The 21,962-nt window shown below is 33.2% G+C and overlaps 2 protein-coding genes across 5 annotated transcripts in view; one reads left to right on the top strand and one right to left on the bottom strand.

The window, feature by feature from the left end:
* Positions 1-21,962, bottom strand: part of LOC111050323 (hillarin) — a 132,964-nt gene that overhangs the window by 4,878 nt on the left and 106,124 nt on the right. Inside the window, exons 7-9 of the mRNA XM_022336624.2 lie at positions 16,552-16,773; positions 12,532-12,740; positions 10,447-10,577 (exon numbers count right to left, since the gene is read on the bottom strand). Of these exons, the coding sequence (XP_022192316.1) occupies positions 10,447-10,577; positions 12,532-12,740; positions 16,552-16,773 (562 nt within the window). The remainder of the gene's footprint in view (positions 1-10,446; positions 10,578-12,531; positions 12,741-16,551; positions 16,774-21,962) is intronic.
* LOC111049946 (dystrophin) overlaps positions 1-21,962 on the top strand; it is a 322,297-nt gene that overhangs the window by 228,940 nt on the left and 71,395 nt on the right. The window lies entirely within an intron of this gene.

Below are 21,962 nucleotides of genomic sequence, written 5' to 3'. Positions count from 1 at the left end.
AATCCTGGGAATATTATATTACTAGCCGTCAGGCTCGCTTCGCTTGCCATATCCGTTTAGCCAGACGTTTAGTCTGGACCCCCGACTGGATTGTCCTAACATATGATAAAAACGCTCAAATGAAAAATGCACGCGAGCGAAGCGAGCCTGCTGATCTCATTCTTGGACGATCCAGTCGGGGGTCCAGGGGGCGGAGCCCCCTGGCTAGACGGATATGGCGAGCGAAGCGAGCCTGACGGCTAGTACAATTAATATAAATGTTTCTTCATAGATTTCTTTGCATCATTTCTGAAATTCCCACACTTACATGATTTGAAATGTTATCAGAATACCTAGTGCATTGCTATTATTATATATTTAATAAGCCTGTGTTAATAATCATCATGACTCAACATAATTCATTTTAAATATGAAGAAAATAAAAATCTCAGTACCCTTTTTTTAAAATATTTTATCACATGTTTTTTAAAAATATTTTAAAAAAAGGGTACTGAGATTTTTATTTTCTTTATACAGTAGCCTCTCTCTTAACCGGACATCGGTTCAACCGGACTTCACTCCACGGAAGTGACATCTCTTTAACCGGAAAATAATCATCAGCACATCGGTTCAACCGGACTGTACAGTACTTCTGCACCTGCCACGAATCATAATGGCTGTTTGGTTTTAAATATTTCAAATGTAAAAAGGCTTAGCAACTAACTATTTTCTTGTGTTTTGTGTTCACAGATATCATAATAAAGCGTCTAGTTTTATTATTTTTACGTAAAAGTCATTATTGGCTTATAAACTACAAAATATGCGTACCAATTTAACGACTTTTAGGGAACGTCGGTTTAACCGGAAAAAACGTTATCCGGACTGGCCTCAGTCCCGATGAGTCCGGATAAGAGAGAGGCTACTGTATTTATATTACAAGTAGCCCTATACAGGAAAGAGATAAATAATTCATTTTATTTACCTACTTTTATTGTGAAAAATATGAGATTGTTATCAGCTGAATTGTAATTTAATTTTTGAAACCTTTCAATTTCAAATTGTTCATTTTGCTCTGGTAATTATGTAGCATATTTTACTGTTTGCTTATCATAGTCATATAATATAATAAAATGTTTCTTCGTTATTTGCTTCATTTCTGAAACGCCCACTCTTACATGATTTGAAATTACACTAATGCACACCTACATAATTCTACATTTATAGCCTGCTGTAAGTAGGCCTATATTATTAAATTAAGATATTTCCTTAAACAATAAATCATAAATCTTTCCTTTAACAATAACAATAAATCATATAATCCAAAAAACAATAGTATATCCTATCAAAATGAACATAAGACTGTGTTTAATAGTTTCGATTAAACACAGCCCTCCTTTGGACTGTGTACGAACAAAATTCGGGATTGGAATAATAAGGACTATGAGCCTGTTTTTTCATTCCCAATCATTTCATGACAGTTTATATTTGTCCTTGTTAAATAAATAAAAATAAATAGATGATACGCTTCTCTGAAATCTGGCCCAAAGTTATTCCCTTGCTTGTGAAAAGTTGACAATACTAAAACTACTGTAGTCACAAATGAAAAAAATCTATTCTTTATTCATATTCAACCTATTTTATTATTTTTGCTCTCAAAAAGTTAACAATGAACTGCTTAATAAAGTAAAAATAACGCTTCCATGGAATAAGACATACAATATAGAAATAAAATAGAAATTGAAACTGTGCAATGTATTTTTCCATAAGAGCCAATGTGTTACAAAATGACGAATCCCACAGCAATGCGGGTTGCCTATCTTTACCAGGTGCCTCACTTTCTTTGTGTTGCTAGTCCATTTCAGTTAGTATACAGTTCAGTGAATACAGCAGTAGTTTTAATTTCTAACAAGATGATGCAGTCATGTGTCGTGGTCTTGGTGCACTCAAATCTTGGTTAGATTGATACCTTCCATTTTGTGTGTATTCTGTGGCTGAACGGTTGCTCATGAGTCGTGACTGACAGATGTTTCCCTTGTTGATCATTTATTTTGTAAACAAAACTAGAACTTAACCTATTCCATTGTAATCAATTAAAATGGAAAACCATCAGGTGATTGGAGTAGTTTTAAATGCTTTGTAAAATATTATAAATGCTATTGAATTTATGTAATCATGCATTTCTCTGCTCCCAAATACATTATCATGGAGTCCATCATTTGTAAACAACCTCATATTCAGTCATGTATGTTTACATTCAGCTACTCTATTCACGTTCTTTTCCATCGGTGGAAAAGTACGATTAACTGATCAGTGAACGAACCGGATATGACGTATTTTTTTCTTATCAGTTAGACCAAAGACCTTGAAGAGGTATAAACGCACAATACCTATGCCTTCCCAATGCTAGCTCTTACACTTGCAATTAAAGGTTCCATTGAGGTATTTTAGCACGAGATACTATATAATATATATTTTTTGTAATATTATAGATCACAAAAATCTTCAAAATCTTCAGTATGTAATAATCTCCCAGGCTGTCCCCTTAATGGCCGATTTCAATTCCAAATAATCTAGCGCTGCATGTGAGTCTATGCATCGTTCAACGACAAAATAGTACATTGTTCAGAGCCACGTTCACTCACCGATCTCATCGTTCACTCACCGATTAGTGGCTTTGAACTCAACCAATGTCAGTAAATGAAATCAATATTGATGTCAGTATATTAATATTACCGGCTGATTCAAAAAGGACTTTGAAAATTCATATTAATCTTATTAAACAAGGGACACAGCTGGTTTTGGTGTTGTTTTGAAGGAAACATTTCAAGTTTTGACTTGCATAGTCCACTAGTGCCTGGTCGCGCTGCACATGTGCTAGCGGCACTTACATCAAAAATGGCTGCCTTCACTGGACCCGAGCGTGCTAGCTGTGTGTTTTGGTTTGAAGAATCGAAGTCTGCGACAACAGTTCAGCGTAATTTTTGTACCAATTACACTAAAGATCGTCCTAGTAGGCCTACAATTTATGAGTGTCATAAATGTTTTGTAGAAACAGGGTGTTCCTTAAAACATACAAAATCCTCAGGTCGTCCAAGCACATCTGACAAAGTCGTTGAGCAAGTGGGACAAAGATTTGTCAAGAGCCCTACAAAATTGGCCTGGCGTGCATCTCGAGAGCTTCAAGTTCCACAATCGACAGTTTGGTGAGTGTTGGGAAAATGTTTGCATTTGAAATAATACTGATATTTGCTTTTACAAGCAAATAAAGACACTGATAACATTGCCAATCATAGGAACTTGTGGATATGTTGAATCGAGTGGATGATAATGAACACTTCTTGGACAAAATAATCTTTTCTGATGAGTCAACTTTTCATTTAATTTTCAAAGTTAACACACAAAACTTTAGGATTTAGGGCAGTGAAGCAAATCTGCATGAAGCATTGAAACATGTGCGTGATAGCCCTAAAGTGAACGTTTTTTGTGTGTTGAGTAAGAGTACAGCCCCTTTTTTCCAAGAGAGAACCATCAATGGCATAGTGTACCTTGACAATATGTTGCCAAAATTTGTGATACCACAAATCGATGAGGATAACCGAGAACGAAATGTTTTCTTTGTGCAAGATGGCGCACTACCACACTATCTGACTCAAGGATGGTATATAGCTTGTAATGTCCTGCTCCTGGGGGGGCATGGATAACACTAAAAGAATGATCTGAAATTTTGAGGTTATGAAAACGTATCTTGAAATTATAGGTTATGTTGACATTCACACAGATTTGCGAAGGCATAGACAGCGACAAAGCTGTGTGATCTAGGCAGAATGAACGGTATATAGTAGAAGATTGATTTGAAAAAATAATTTTCTGAATCGATAGGTTGACGGTCCACAAAGTAGCCGAAGTTGGGACTGTAATTTTCTGAACTAATGCTGGGGTTGGAAATATGATAAAGTAAAATTGAATTTAATTCGATACTAATATGCAGTTCAATATGGATCTGCCTGTTGAAATCAATGCTGTCACCAGGACTAGGCAGAGATTTAAAATTCGGAAAAAATCCACTCACTAAATAATAACCAGAATACTTAAAATCTAATACCTGTTTTACAGTTGGAGGAGATATTAGACCGCACAAGACAACAAACCAAATGGCAAATCCATGCAAACCAGGTCTCTGACAAATACTATAGGTTGTAATGTTGCAAAGTGCTAAACCAAAATAGTAGATGCTTCGAGTACCGAGTTTAATATTGGTGCTGCCTATGCGATCTATTCCCTCCCCTTGTAGCATTAGCTGGTTGTCAATGCTGGATCCAATACACCTCGATATGGTAGGTTGATGGCAGTCGATCTGATTTGATTTGTGAGGATATCTCCAACAAAATGCTTTATTAATTGATACAAATATCGACTACCATCTACCGCCAGATGAAATAGCGTTCTAATAGTACTTATAATACTCAACAATACCTGACAACTATAAAGCAGGTCGTGTCTTGTACGATCGATATGTGTCAGTTGAGAAAGAATGGATTCGAAGGTGTAGTAAAATAAATTCAGAGAAGTGAATGGACAATATAAATATATTGTTATAAGAAATATTCAAATAGCAAAAGTAAAAATTTATAGATAAATAGGCTATACAAAAAATTGGCACGAACTGATAATGAACAAATAATAAATGATGATAAAATTGTATTTTCAAATAGTAATTACTGTATGTGAATGTAATGATTTTTAAACTGATTAAATGAGATAGATGATCTCTGTGGAGATGGATCTGGAAGTGACAGGGGTAAGAGTGAAATCTGACAAAGGTTTCGAAGTAGCTGTGCTAGGTATTTACAGGTCACCTAACGGGGATTGGGAAAATTTTTGTGAGCTGTTCAACGAACTCTTAGAGAATACTAATACTCGTTATTCAAAGGTGATTGTAGTAGGGGATTTCAACACAAACTTTGCAACACAAAATAAAATGACGGAGGACTTGAAAGATATTATAAACATGAATAATCTACAAATCAAAGTACATGACTATACAAGAGTGACTCAAACAACTCAAACAATAATTGATAATATACTCACTAACATAGAAGACTGTAAGATTAGATTAGACAGTTCAGAATTATCCGACCACAATTATCAAATTCTAGAGGTGAGAATGCAGGTCCAAAGTACAGCTGGTAGCAGTAAATTGTCGAAAGAAGTGCGAGAATGTGAGCAGAGTAACATCAATTGTTTGAAGCAGAAACTAAGGTTAGAAAATTGGAGTAGGGTATACAATGGTAATGACACAAACGACAAATATAATAGTTTCATAAATATTCTAGGATTCCACATTAGTATCTGTTGCCCATTAAAAAAGGTTCCTGTCAAAAATGAGGTGGAAAAAATTGACGAATGGATTACTGAAGATATACTTGCTCAGAGAGATAGGGTTAAAGAAGCTTATAACGTATTCAAAGTATCAAGAGACATGCCAAGTGAAGAAAATTACAAAGCTTTGAAGAACAATTACATGAAAGAAGTCAAGAAGGCGAAATGCAAGAAGACAGCTGAAATCTTGTCTAACAGTGTGAACTTCAATTTAGCAGTGTGGGATGTCATCAACAAGAATAGGAAGATAGTTCATGAAGATGAATTCAGTAGTGTCCCCAGGATCAAAGACAATACTGACAAGTATATCACTGAATGTTCAGATATTTGTAATTTTTTCAATAATTATTACCAACAAGTAGCTAACAATCTTCAAAAATCATTCGATAATAGGGGTCTCATAAATAAAGTCAAGGGGTCTATAACATAAATTCAAGTAACGCCAGTTTGGTTCAAAGTCAATTTAAATTTCATGTATTAACTCAAGATGAGTTGTCTAGCATAATTGATAGTCTAAATAATAAAAAGACCACAGGACTGGATGGAGTGTCAAGTAAGATTTTGAAAGAGTGCAAAGAGCAATTATTGGAACCATTAACTCAACTCATCAACCACTCATTAGAAGAAGGAATTTTTCCAGACAGTTTGAAGGAGGGTAAGATATTGCCAATTTTCAAGAGTGGTGATAAAGAAAGAGTGGAGAACTATAGGCCCATCACTATTCTAAATATAGTTAGTAAAGTTTTTGAAAGGGCAGTCCTGAACAGGCTACTTCTGCACCTGAAAGAGAATAAGCTCATCTGTGATGAGCAGCATGGGTTTCAGAAGGGGAAATCAACTAAAACCGCTATAGTTGCTCTTGTGGAAAGACTGATAGAGGAAATAGACTCAGGTAATAAGGCCGCTGCAATATTCTTAGACTTATCTAAGGCGATCGATTGTGTCAATCATAAAATTTTATTGGAAATTCTCCAGAACTTAGGGGTAAATGAGGTCGAACTAAAATGGTTTGAGTCATATGTTGTTGGCAGGAGTCAATGTGTAGAGCTTACCACAGTAAAGGGCAACAGCATTGTAAAGATTAAGTCCGACAGAGTGCAGGTTCAGGCTGGAGTGCCCCAGGGCTCGGTGTTGGGACCATTGCTTTTTCTGATTTATGTTGACCGACTACCCAAAGAACTGATAAATGGTAGAGCTCTCTTATTTGCAGACGATACGTTCACTTATTTTCAGCAGTTCTGTGTTGGATAATCTCGAAACAAATGCCCACTTAGGGGTGCAATCCATTGTACAGTTTTTGAATCTACTGAAGATGGCAATAAATAGCAAGAAATGTCAATACCTCCAATTCAAAAACAAACATAATATAATAGAAGATAGGAAGATAAACATTTTTGTAAATGATTGTCAACTTGATGATGAAGATCAGGTTCAATTTTTGGGTATTTTATTAGATAGGCGACTCACTTGGACTCCTTATATTGAAAAATTGTGTGCCAAAATAGCATCTGGAGTATTTGTCATGAGACAGCTTGCAAGGCTCAAAGATAAAAAGCTACTAATAACAGCCTACCATGGTCTCGTATTGTCGCATATAAGGTATGCCATCATAGTGTGGGGTAACTCGTCAAAGCAAAATATGGATAGAGTATTTAAGATGCAAAAGAGAGCGGTTAGGTGTATAGGAGAAGCGAATAGGCTAGATTCTTGCAGGCCACTGTTCAGGTCACTGGGTCTACTAACATTGCCTAGCTTGTTCATCTATGTGGTTATTTTATTCGTAAGAGCAAGTGATTTGAGTCAAAATCTTGACGTTCATGACTACAACACGCGAAACCGATCTGACTATCACTTGGTGAGGCATAATAGTAGACTATTCGAGAAAAAACCAAGCTATACTGGTAGATTATTCTATAACAAGCTACCGCTCATGCTGAAAAGAATTGAAAATACCCAGACATTTAAAAACCAATTGAAAAAGTATTTAATTGATGCAGCTTTTTATAGCTTACAAGAGTTCCTCTCAGATTGAACTAGCTTCAAAGAATTGAAATATGACGAGTAACTAGAGTAGGGCTTTATTATCGACTTATATGTTCACTTGACTATTCCGTATGGATTGGTGATTTATACACTTTGACTGTTCTGTACTGTATGGAATTGAGTATTCATAAGAATGACTTGTCTTATACTCCCTCCTGGAGTCTCCAAGACGAAATCTTAAAAAAAAGCCCTTGGAAGGGTCATAGTCAAGTCAATATAGACATAAAAAAGAGGGTGTGCTTGCAATTTATATTGTAGTTCTGATTTTCTAATATATTATTTGGGTACATAAGAGAAGTCCAGAACCAATTTCTTCATGCAAAATTTCCTTGTGCTAGATACAGAGTGGCCCAAAAACCTCATATTTTCGGCTCATTTTCCAGTTTTCAGCTATTTCTTCCAAATCTCGTAATTGGGCAGAAAAATTTGCTCTTGCCTTTTTTAAAGATTATAATATTTTGAATAAAACGAGATTATTCGGAACTCTCTATTTCCAATGAGTACAGAGTTATAATTTTTCAAAAATGAGTGAAATTTGTAGAAAAAATAAATTCTGATGAATTTTAGTCTTTGATCAACAATATCGTCCGATTGTTATCATTTAGATGTATAATTCAAAATCCCTCTGGGCGTATTTTTGTGCTCTGCAATCTTAAATCAGGTATAGCGCTCTATATCATATAGATTTCCAGGTACACCTGACAACAATGCTCCTTGTATTGTGAAAAACACCTAATTTTCAGTTTCAACCATCATCGCCAACTACATTGTCCTCACATTGATATTTCGCACAATGACATAAGTTCATGAGATTATGTTCTATGAGAATCATCCATTAGATGCGCTCCATTTCTGTATTTCCTAGCGAAGAAGCGTGCATAAGGACATCTCAAGGATCAAACACTCATAACTTTTGACATAATGCTCAGATTTCATCGTACTACACTTCATTCCTCTCGGCTCGTCAAGGCGGTCCAAAATCATGCATCATAAGTCAAATTCGGTAAAAAATGGAAAATTTATTGTTGAGTGCACTTAAGCCCATATTCCAATACACAAAAAATGGCCAATTTCTATATTCAAAGCTGCGTGTCTTGTGAAATACTTCTGATAAAATTTCCAAATCTAGTGAGGATGTGAAAATTTCACTCCTCTGCCCACTCCAATAAATAATACTTTCGATTCCAATACAATTCGAAAGTTACAGAAGATTTTAAAAATGACGATTTCAGTTTTTACATTTTTTCGTGATTTTACTGTTGATCAAGAGTTTCTAGAACGAGTCTGATGCATCATAGAAACTCACGATTGGTTCCAAATTGTAGATAAATACATAAGAAAAGTATTTACAATTTCCGGATTTTTTCCAACAATCAAATCTCACTTTGAGAACATAATTATTTTTTCATGAATCGTTTACAACAGATGTAAGAGAAAACTCTATTGTACATTTCAAGATCAAGTAATGATTTTTATAAAAAAGGGTTACCGAGATACATAGCTTTGAATATAGAAATTGGCCATTTTTTGTGTATTGAAATATGGGCTTAAGTACTTGTGTATTGGAATATGGGCTTAAGTACACTCAACAATAAATTTTCCATTTTTTCACCAAATTTGACTTATTATATATGATTTTGGACCGCCTTGACGAGCCGAGAAGAATGAAGTGTAGTACGATGAAATTTGAGCATTGTGTCAAAACTTATAAGTGTTTGAAATTTTGATCCTTGAGGTGTCCTTAAGCGCGCCTCTCCTTTAGGAAATACTGAAATGAAGTGCATCTAACGGGTGATTCTCATAGAACATGATCTCATGAGCTTATGTCATTGTGCGAAATATCAATGTGAGAACAATGTAGTTGGCGATGATGGTTGAAGCTGAAAATTAGGCGTTTTTCACAGTACAAGGAGCTTTGTTGTCAGGTGTACCTGGAAATCCATATGAGATAGAGCGCTCTACCTGATTTCAGATTGTAGAGCACAAAAATACGCCCAGAGGGATTTTGAATTATACATCTAAATGGTAACAATTGGAAGATATTGTTGATCGAAAACTAAAATTCATCAGAATTGATTTTTTCTACAAATTTCACTCATTTTTGAAAAATTATAGCTCTGTACTCATTGGAAATAGAGTGTTCTGAATAATCTCGTTTTATTGAAAATATTATAATTATATTTCTAATTATATATAAATAAATATTATATTTCTCTTTTTTTTAGAAAACATGTTCACTTCAGAAAGTCAAAAATAGTAGCTAGACGCTGTTAGTGTAGAATAGTACATAGTATATTAACAAATATTGTAGCAGACAGAATAAATCGAATCCATAGTATATCTATTTGTAATTGATGATGTGTTTGTTTTTTGAAGTGTGAATAAATTGTTATTTTGATGAGTGATAGTAGCTTAACCTAGATTTTGATTTGGACTGTAGTATTAATTTGAAAAGGGAAAGTTTTAGGCATAAGCCTGTTGTGCCTATAACTGTTCATATAACTGTAAAAATAATTGTACGACTGAGAAATGAATAAATAAATATTAACTATAAATTCAATCTTTCGTTACAAATTTTCTATGCTTTCACACTCCAGAGCAAAGCTCGGTCCCCCGATAATTGATGTTTAAATGGTGACAAGTCGTCATGCATGCAGTACGAAAAGAATTAATTTTTTAAAGTTGAGTCTTTATAGCATGAATATTCATGCCAAATTTCAGATCAATACAACATTTCGTTCTTGAGATAAAAATTCCTAAGTGAACGCTGAGTTTTGGACACTTCAAATGTAGTCTCCTATCATCCAGGAACAATATCCAAAAATGTTCGACACTACTTCTGAAACACCCTGTATATATATATATATATATATATATATATATATAATATATATATATATATATATATATATATATATATATGCTTGTTTAGAATCCTTGTAAACAAATATTACTCTATAATAATAAACAAACTTTAAAAATCTTTGTAAACATATATTACTCTATAATAATAAGTTATTACATTATTATAAATTAAATTCTTACCTGCATAACAAAGCGTTTCAAACTGACACCATCATAAGAATCTCCATCATTGTCATAGAATTTGAGGTTGTAATGGAATATTAAACTAGACTGCATGTTTGTGGGCATTGCTATCCTAACTGTTGCCGCTCCTGTAATATTTTAAATATTAGATTATTCAAATTGATTTGTACTATTCATGGACAATATTTTCTCGAAATGAAAAAAGCATGTATTCAAAATTGAATCATTATTTTCATATTAAGAGATTAGGGGGGGGGTCCCCCTTGACTTATTTAAAAGCTACCTGAGTAATAGAACCCAGTCTTTAACCATTAATGATCATTCTAGTGTCACAGACTTGACTTCGTATGGTCTTCCTCAAGGTACTGTGCTATCACCCATTCTCTTTATTCGATATGCCAACGATTTTTTAAATTTAAGGCTTCCAAATTCAACTATGTTATCCTTTGCAGATATACTGCAGCTATTTTTGACGGTAATACTTGTAATGAAGTTCAATAATGAATAATTAAAGCTCCACTCAAAGTGCACTACAAACCCAGGTAATTTGTGATCGTCCCACTATAAAAATTTCACTAATATTAGATACTTGGGAATACTAATAAATGATCGTCTAAAGTGGGATGTATAAAGTCAGTCTGTGGAAAAATTAGATATTTATCTTAAAAATGCTATCAAATAAATAGAATTTGAAATAAGAAAGTTCTAGAAATGTTATATCATGCTCTAGTTGAAACAATTCTGCAGTATGGCATAGCTATTTGGTGGTGAGGGGGGGTTGTTTCAACTGTCATATTGAAGATTATTCATGGCGCAAAAACTGATCATTTTAATTATTCCAAACAAACCTAGATTGTACTCTAGTTTTTAGTGACTTCAAGGTAATGACAATACGCCAATTATATATAAAAACCGTAATTGAATACTTGATAAAATATAAATCCCATTTCTCCCACTTTACATTCAATTGTCAATAATTATCATTTAAGACCCACTGCAAATAGATATGTCACATATCACACCAATATTGAATGTTTAAGGAAACAGTTGATCTATATAAGCACTAAAATAATAAACCTTATTCTGGACCACTTCCTCATAGACTCTAAGATTAGTAAAAAAATTAAACTATATATAAAAACCTGGATCTACATTATTTTTTTCTTTTATATCGACGTATGAGTCTCGAGATTTCAGCTCTAACTACTGTTTGCAAGGTCTTTTATTTTAGATACATCTGTTGAAAGTGGACTCGCTTACAATTTTTGCTCGTGTTTTTTCTTGCCTTCCCTATTTCTTCCCTTTTCCACTGCACTTCACCCTTCATTTCTCACATTTATACCCTCTACCTGCCTATTACATGGAAAACCATAGTTGGCTAGGTATTTTCCTCTTTTTTTCTTTTCAGCCACCCCACCATGAAGTTTGTTTTTGTTCTTTATTAGAAACTTATTTTTGATTGTGATTTTTTGTATTTCGATTTATTTTATGTATTTTGGGTTGAATTGAATAAAATTATTGATTGATTAATATTATTCAATTGATATGAAAGCATCTGGTCTTATTCTCTCATCTTCAAACTTCCTTTTGGAAATAAGTATTACAGTAGTTCAAAAACATTTGAGATTTTGAATTTAATATCTCCCTCAGTCATAACACTTTTAGGTACGTACTGTGATGATACTAAATGTAGTGTCTCAATACTAAGTATCAGAATGCCCAGATAAAAACACATCACACATAATATGTGTAATATATTATATTGTAACGAGATTGTATAATAAGCTATCACATCTTCTAAATTGTTAATAGGTACTAACTTAAATAAAATCTTTGAAAAAAATACTTAGTTGATAGAGTGTTATGTACTGGGCAGGAGTTCCTTACAAACATACCCGAAATATTGATGAAATAAGCCCAACATGTTGGTATTTTCACTCACTTATCTCAGACTCCGTAACTGTAGTCTCCAAAAAGTAATATTTTAACTTTAGACGACTATGAAAAATCATATCACTTTTTACTATGGATATTCAATATTTTTAAATATATTTTTCATTATATTAGTTAAAGATGTTGTACCTGTAGCATCTGTGTACATGACTGCTTTGGTATGGGAGTCTGGAAAGTAGAGGCCATAGCGGAAGAATAGTGATCGCACGAAAGGTAGTTCCTCGAAATCTTGTAGCGTGATTGGTGCTTTCAGCAGTTGCCAATCAGAAGAAAGTGGAAAGAATTCATAAATGAATTCTCGTGGATCCGTTAAGAAGTAATGGTCGTCGTATTCATATCTGTGTACAAAACAGTAATTGTGATTATTGGTATTAAAATCATATAATTAATTTTTGAACAAATTGTACAGCAGGAAAAAAATTGAATATACTTTTCCAATTCCAATTATTGCGTGGTTGAAATGCATTTTCCAAGTTTCTTTGAATGGACCACGGTGTTTAATAGTATAATAAAATGTGCTAGTTGTCTGGAGGTCTCATGTGTGGAGAAGGCTATTTAATTATAAATCCAATAAAATTATAATAATCTGGCAATGTTTAACCCCTCTTGAATAACATATTCAGATACTGTACAGGTACAGTACTATACAATTGAGTACTGTTACTTTGGTTATAGTACAGATGTATTGGTAAGTTCTAACAAAAAAAGACAGTTTGATCATTGAAATCATTTATTTCTTTTGGAATTTTATAATTGAGCGTATATGAGATTATGAGTAAAACCGCTCACGTTGAATTGCTGAAAGCTTATTTCATTGCTTTCTATATAATATAATATTTTTATAATCTCTACCAAATATTTTTATTCCCAAAAATCATTTTAGAACTTGAAACAGTAAATGATAGATAATAATAAAGGTAGGCTACTATAACCTGAAAGCTTACTGACTGTAAGCTTACAGATAAAATAATAAAAACCGTCTGGTTTTGAACCAAGTTGATCTGGATTTGACAAATGATGTCCACAATTAATATTAATACATTAGAACACGATGAATTGAAATACCATAAGAATCTACAAATTTATGCCACCATCATGTTTTTAATGACAAATATTTTTAAGGTTGTCATTATTGACATTCTCTTTCTTAACACGAATAGATTTATACCATTTCCAAGACCTTACCTTCAAGAATAATTATTGAGATACATGGTTTTCCAATTATTAGGCTTAGCATACTAATACAGTCAATATAGATATAAAAAGTGGGTGTGCTTGCCATTTATATTGTAGTTCTTATTTTTTAATAGATTATTTAATATATTATTTGGATACATGAGAGAAGTCCAGAATCAATTTCTTCATGCAAAATTCCCTTGTGCTAGATACAGAGTAGCCCAAAAACCTTGTATTTTCGGTTCATTTTCCAGCTTTCAGCTATTCCTGACAAATCCAATAATCGGACAGAAAAATTTACTCTCGCCTTTTTAAGATTATAAAATTCTGAATAAAATGAGATCATGCAAAACTCTATCCCCAATGAGTACTGAGTTATGATTTTTCAAAAATGAGTAGAATTTTAGGGAAAAATTCATTCTGATGAGTTTTAGTTTTTGATCAAAAATATATCTTCCGATTGTTACCATTTAGATGTATAATTCAAATTACCTCTGAGCGTATTTTTGTGCTCTACAATCTGAGATCAGGAAGAGCGCACTATCTTATAGTGCTTCTATATGCGCACTATCTTATATAGATTTGCAGGTACACCTAACAACAATGGTCCTTGTATTGTGAAAAACGCCTAATTTTCAGCTTCAACCATCATCACCAACTACAGTGTCCTCACATTGATATTTTCAACAATGTCGTAAGTTCATGAGATTATGTTCTATGAGAATCACCCGTTAGATACACTTCATTTTAGTATTTCCTAGTGGAGATGCGCGCATAAGGACACCTCAAGAATCAAAATTTCAACCACTTAATGCGCATTTAGGGGTTGTCACTGAGCCGCGTTATAGCCTATACAAAATGGCAGATTTAGCGTTTTTTAAAACGGCCATAGAACGGTTACAATCAATGATAAAGACCTTTAATTAACGGGACTCTAATCAGGATGAACTGTGCCACAAAGGTTGTCATTACACATTTCCATCTAATACCTAATTTTAACCATCAAAAACATTTTTTTTCAGAGTGGATTCTAAATATCTATCTGCAGTGAAACTTTTTCGGTAAAAGTCAAGATACAAAATTTCTTAGAAACGTAATTTATGATATAGTCACGATTATTTCAAGCTCGAATGATAATTTGTTGAGGAGTTATGGCTTTTTAAAAGTATGTCACTAGCCGCTGAGCCAAAAGTAACTATCATTGAAACTGAACTATAAAAATTATTTTGCATGACCAATTCATGATAAAGACTTTCAAATGGTCTCAATCTCTTCGTTACAACAACATGAATAAGAATATTGATTATGGAAGTAATCATCATTGAAAATTTCAAGATGGCGGTCATATTTGACAGAATCTCTTATAGGCTTATCGATAGCTATTCAGTTATAGTGTGTGATATTCTACCACCAAAATGTTGTAACTTCCTACACTATGACATTCGAGAAATTGATCTCATTTCAAGTACTCTATCCAGGAATTATAATTTCAAAAACTTGAAACATACTTTTTTCGGGGAAAAAATTTCACTTTCAACACACAAATGATGATTTGATGAATTTTAGTTTTTGATCAACAATATCTTCCGATTGTTAACATTTAGATGTATAATTCAAAATCCCTCTGGGCGTATTTTTGTGCTTTACAATCCGAGATCAGGGAGAGCGCTCTATCTCAAATAGATTTCCAGGTACACCTGACAACAATGCTCCGTGTATTGTGAAAAACACCCAAGATTTTCAGCTTCAACCATCATCACCAACTACATTGTCCTCACATTGATATTTCGCACAATGACATAGGTTCATGAGATCATGTTCTATGAGAATCATCCATTAGGTGCACTCCATTTTTGTATTTCCTAGTGAAGAAGCGTGCATAAGGACATCTCAAGGATCAAACACTCATAACTTTTGACACAATGCTCAGATTTCATCGTACTACACTTCATTCCTCTCGGCTCGTCAAGGCGGTCCAAAATCATGCATGATGATTTGGCCTTTTTATGTGTATTGGAATATGGGCTTAAGAACACTCACCAATAAATTTTCAATTTTTTGACCGAATTTGACTTATGATGCATGATTTTGGACCGCCTTGACGAGCCGAGAGGAATGAAGTGTAGTACGATGAAATCTGAGCATTGTGTCAAAAGTTATGAGTGTTTGATCCTTGAGATGTCCTTGTGCACGCTTCTTCACTAGGAAATACAGAAATGGAGTGCATCTAATGGATGATTCTCATAGAACATGATGGGTTGAAAGTGAATTAGTCATGAAAAATACTTTTTATAGTTTAGTTTTAATAATAGTTACTTTTGGCTCAGCGGTTAGTGACATAGTTTTAAAAAGCCATAACTCCTCAACAAATTATCATTCGAGCTTGAAATAATCGTGACTATATCATAAATTACGTTTCTAAGAAATTTTATATTTTGACTTTTACCGAGAAAAAGTCACTGCAGATAGATATTTAGAATTCATTCTGTTGAAAGAAATGTTTTTGATAATACTGATTGAATGATTACAAAAGTTCAAAAGCTGAGTCATAATTTTGACACAGTCCCACACACATGAACTCGCTAACTTACTTCCATCACCAACAGACGACGAAATGATTATTATCAGATGTTCTTCCAAGGATGAATAATAATTATCCTTTTAATGTCCTTCAGCAAGTTTTCTCAGGGATGAGACCTAGTGCAATCAAATCTTTATATTTTAAACCTACAATGTTCTGAATTTCGTGAGAATCGTTAGAGCCGTTTTCGAGATCCGGTGAAATACAAACATCTAAACATCTAAACATATAGACAAAAGGTGCTCGTTTAATAGTATAGGATAATCATAGCATCAGCTGATGAAAAGTGAAATTCGTGTGCTCGTGGTGCGCACCTAAAGAATAAATATTGATAACATTATTCACTCACCCGTAGTGTATCTAAAGTTCAATCTAGATTGATCATGACTCACCTCAAACTGTCGGATTTGCCAGCTTTGCTGCCGACTTTGGGTACTTCCTTGGCGTTGACGAGATGGCGCGCACCCCAGTTGCACTGCACGAATCGCCAGGCGCCCGCCACGTAGACGGCATTCCACGAGTTGCGGAACCGATTGTCTTCGAAGCGCACCCCCGGCTGGTAGCCAGCCGACTTGGAGTAGCCCTTGATCACCACACAGTGCAGGCCAGCGTAACTGAAATAATCATCAGCTCACATCATCACCTTGTTTATTCAGTTAATGAGACAAGCTACATTTCTATGTAGAATTATTACATTTACACTCTCACAATAATACTTTATTTATTTCACTTTCAAATACTCGATCGAATTACGACATAGCAGTCTAATTTTATGACTTGAAGCTATTAGCTATTCGGAGCATCCGAAAGTGCTCCACAAATGTAAGTAGAAGCTAATAGTTTTCAATCATAAGAATAAACTATAGTATACTGCTATCTAAGTATTGTAATTAATTGAAATTACTAATGAAATAAGTATCGCATAAAATTGCAATAAGTATTGAAAAGTGATCATTAACAAGCAGCTCTTAATGGTGAGGAAAATTGAAGAATTTATTTATTGAATAACATTTACCATGACGGAATGAAAAAACAGGCTCTAGCTCAAAACTTCTTCTATTCCTAAATTTAGTCAGTCCCAAGTAGGTGACTTAATTGTTTTATTTTTTTACAATGAAGCACAGATCGGGAGAGAAAAACTAAGAATACCTTGTACTATTTCTCTCCCAAATGCAGGTAACATTAAACAGTCCGAAATGAGGTTATGTATTCTAGAATTATGTTTTAAAATGAAGATCGCGTTTCAAGGCACAGTTTGTTCTACTTTCAATAAAAAATATATGTTATGAGATTTCTCTGCTATAAAATGGAGGGGTTGGATGGAGTTATAGATAAAGTTATAGAATATCATATAGCCTCAACCACCCTTACCAATTCAGTATAAAGTTAGTGAATGTGTATGAACATACTTTCCAGTACGTTGAAGAGTTCAATGGCTGGAAGCCTGGAACGAAATCAGTAATTTTTGAAGAGAACATGTAAGTACTGTTGTATAAACTTGAAGTTGATACTACTACACGTTAGATTGTTGATCAACAGTTCAAGAAGGATAAAAACTTGAAAATAAATTATATTATTTATTTACTCACATGTTTCCACACTTCATGAACTACTCCAGCCTTAATACAAGTTACTTAATTATGATAATGCAAACAGCAAGATTTTTTCAACTATTTAAAAATATAAATATTAATATGGAAAAATAAAGAAGCATTATTATTGTATTGAAAGAATGGTTACTGAATTGTCAAAGAACGGGGTTTCTATTCAAAATAATACGTAGATTAAGATATAAGGATATTAAAATATACTAAGTCATTAATTGACTGGACAGTTAAGGAATTGTGTGAATAGATAGGACATTAGTATATTAGTATATAAAACCCACAATGATACTAGAATTCGAAAAAAACAATTCACATTCAGCAAAGAATTTTATAAATAGTAATACAGTAATTAGCAAAAGTTTTTAGACAAAAAAATAAAAATTAACTTGAATTAACTATTTTTGAGGTTTGAAAATTGAGGATTCACATAAATTTTAATCAATGTTAAGAGAACATTCCAGCTACTCACCTGCAAAGTCTTTTGAATAGAACGTGATAACTTTCAGTGCCATGCTTGATTCCTCTTAGAAGACCCATGGGTGTATCACCTCGGAGATCTTCATCAAATGTCATTGTATTCAAGTTTTTCACTGTTATCCAACGAAATATCGTTCTGAAAAACAAATTACAATTTATAAAATTATCATAATCATCCAATAAATATAGTTATTATACTACTTCTTATGGTTGAATTCATGAGAGACTGTTACATAGTTTTAAAAAAGTTGAAATATTCTACCAGTCTGAACCTGTAAGTCACACTGATTGTCAATCTCTTACAATATTCTAATAAGTCAAAAAAATATTATTTACAACAAATTAATGCTGATATCATGAATGATATAGAAGAATATTATACTTTCATACAATTTTCATGAATATAATTTCGAAGAAAATTCCACAATTTCTTTATGAATTTGAAGATTGATTCTGAACTGAAGCCTGGACCTCGTTTATCATACCACTCATGATAAGGGTGCCTAAATAATAGGCTACTGTCAATAGGATAGTAGGTATAGAAATACAGCAAACTTTGTCTGTATTTTGTGAAGTGAATGATTACCTGGCCTTTTCGATATCAGAGCCACATCTGCCCACCAGCTGCCGCACCAGATCTGTGAACGTCTTCTGGTCTTCTTGCGCCACCTCAAAATAAAAATATTATATAATAATTTATTCGTCATTGAAGTTTTCTCTCAGCAAGTAGAATAATAGTATGATAAAATTCAATTATAATAAATATTGATTATAATTAGAATAATATTCCAAATACGGTAAGTTATTTTCAACATTACCTACTATTTATTTCACCTGTATTTTTTTCTACAACCTGCAACATAAAATTTTAGTACCATGCCACTTTATCTTGTTCTGTATTTTTTTGCCATTTGAAACTTTTTAATCATAGTGTACCTGATCATAATCATAAAACAGGTGGTTCCCGCTTTTCACGGCTACCTTCTCTTCTGGATTTCGAATTTTATATCTATTTCTAGTATAGGGTAGGCTTATTTGGAATCAAGAATGACTAGTATAAAGCGTAAAATAAGTTGGAATGGAATATGACAAATTCAATATGACGTCTACTAGATGATAATAATCCTAGTTTAAGAGATTCACTTCAAACTGTCAGCATTGATTGAATGAGAAACATTGATCTTACTCATAATGAATGTTGTGTAGTAGGCCTACCGTATGGAGTGAATCTCCTAATAGTAGGAATCATCTTGGTCGATAACATTATTAGAAATTATACAGTTAACTGTCTTATAGCCAACCAAGCATCCAAGATGAACATTTATGAATATTTGTGTATAATACTGTTATATTCTTCTTATTAATAAACAAAGGAATTGTACGGAATAGGAAATACACGATTAACGCATCATCACTTATGAACTAATGTCGAACAACTGATGAACTTGCAATTTCACATTAAGATTCTAAATAATTTACGTAGGATAATCATAGCCAAATTTTTACTCTTATTAATCATTCAGTTTTAATACTTGAAACAAATTTATTCATTTTTTGATTCAAAGCTTACGAAACGATAAAAGCCCAACCACAAACAGAGTGATTCCTTCGAGTAGTTGGTAGCACACCTGGTTCACGAATCAAAGGTTGGAGGCTCAAGAGGCTAATCAAACTCTTTTTTTTGCTGAGAATTTTCAACTTTGATGAAGAAGGTTATCCATGCAATTTTGACAAAGTAATTAATTGATCGTTTTTTTTTTGTTTCCTGGACATAAAGGAGATTGTACTTTACAATACAGAATTTCTCCCAGTGCAATGCACGGGTTACCTAACCCCATAATAATGCTAGTCCATTATAAAAGTTACCGTACAATATTATTTCCTAGCGAGTTGAAAAACGGGTGCACTTAAGGAGCATCATTGTCCAAAATTCTAATGAGGGTTCGCTAATCACCACATCCATTAAGTTTTTTTTAGCTGTTAACAACTTTTTTCAAATCTAGAGTAATACAGATTCGCAAAGACAAATTGTTTTCATTTTTTATGTTTTTTTAATCTGTATGCATAATGATGTGGATTCTCTTTGTTTTTTATATCTAAGCCAGTCAGTGGCGTACCCAGAAAAATTTCTGGCAAGGATCAGAGAATTTTGAAAATAAACCTTCAATTTGGTGTGATTTTACACAATTCCCACTTAAAACTAACATTCCTACCAAAGTTTGTTTTGTGTTCAGTAGGCCACTTATTATTTCGATTATCATAGAAATTACATAGGCCTTTGAGTTTTTAGATAACAAATAATATGGAATGGAATAGAATTCTATATTAGTCACTCAATTGTTTCAAAAAATTATCATTTTGTATTAGCCCTGAATTGAACTACTCATTATTTATTAGATAGGATGCTACCTATAATTTTTAGCTCTAAAGCAATTTTTGAACAAACTTTACCATCACAGGCCTTATCTATATTACAAAAAAAGGAAAGAGCTGGCTTATTACACGTACGGGATAGGAAATTCACGAATGACGATGCATCAACACGTTTAAACTACTGGACTAATTAACTTGAAAATTTGCACATAGATTTTTAATTCACCGAGGATGCTTATAGGCCTATTTATAATTCTTCAAGATTTCATTTCGTCAAGTTTTCAGTTTGTCAAGTTTTCAACTTTCATGCTTCCAGTTTGTTATACTTTGCTAACTTTGCTTGAGAGTGGTCATAGATAAAATAGTGTATTCAACGATTTTAGTTTTTATATTTTCATTATTCTTCTATCTATCTACAGGGTGATTCATAATTATGGTAAAATATTTTAATACGTGATAGTAGAGGTAAAAATAAGAAAAAATGTTCATATAAACATATATCCATAAACGCTTCATTAGCGAGCTATACAGGGTGAAAGATTTCGCCCGGAATTCAGTTCCTCTGGTGAAATACACCGATGCTGAATTGTTTGGGGACTAGTTTTGGAAGAACTTATGCTGGATTCATATGGAAAAATATCTGAAAAATTGAATAAAACTAGTCTGGAAGCTGTAGTGTGAGTAGTTTTTGAGAAAAAAGTTGAAATATGCAAAAAATCTAAGTAGAAAAACACAGACTTCTACGTTTGATGCCCAATAACTTTCTTTAATGACCAGTAAACAAATAATTTTTCGCAATAAAAATTGTAGAGAATTTAATTCTGAAAAGAATTATGTAAGCTGTGTAAACTAAATTCAAATAGAAGTTGAATAAAATGTATTCTTATGTAGTACATTACACAACAAAAATTTGCTGTTTTATGAGGAGAGAACTAATAACTCATAAGTTATTGTAGCTGATTGCAAATAGAATATTCGGTTTTTATGAAAAGGGTTTTTTTTATGAAAGTAGCATATCTAAATGACATTAAACTTATACCAAAAGACTAGTAGATTATGCCATTAAGCCTGGGAGGAAGCTCGAACAGAAGTAGATGATCTCCTATGATTCCTGCCCGAATGTATACTGAAAACTGATGTTGTGGAAGATTAGGATTGATGGAATGAAGATTCTCAGCTGCCCAAATATGTTGGTTGTGGACGTTAACGATAGCTGTTCTTGGAGAGTGTGCCTCGTCGGTAAATAAAATGGTTATTAAAAAGTTTGGGTAAATAGGTTTTACTAAAAACATCGGCAAATACCAGCACAGGGAATACAGTCTCGTTGCAATAGAGTAGAACTTCTG

Source organism: Nilaparvata lugens, chromosome 2 (genome assembly GCF_014356525.2).
Source record: "Nilaparvata lugens isolate BPH chromosome 2, ASM1435652v1, whole genome shotgun sequence".
Lineage (NCBI taxonomy): Eukaryota > Metazoa > Arthropoda > Insecta > Hemiptera > Delphacidae > Nilaparvata > Nilaparvata lugens.
Note: the sequence above shows the minus strand (reverse complement) of the source record. Positions and strands in the feature narration are given on the sequence as shown.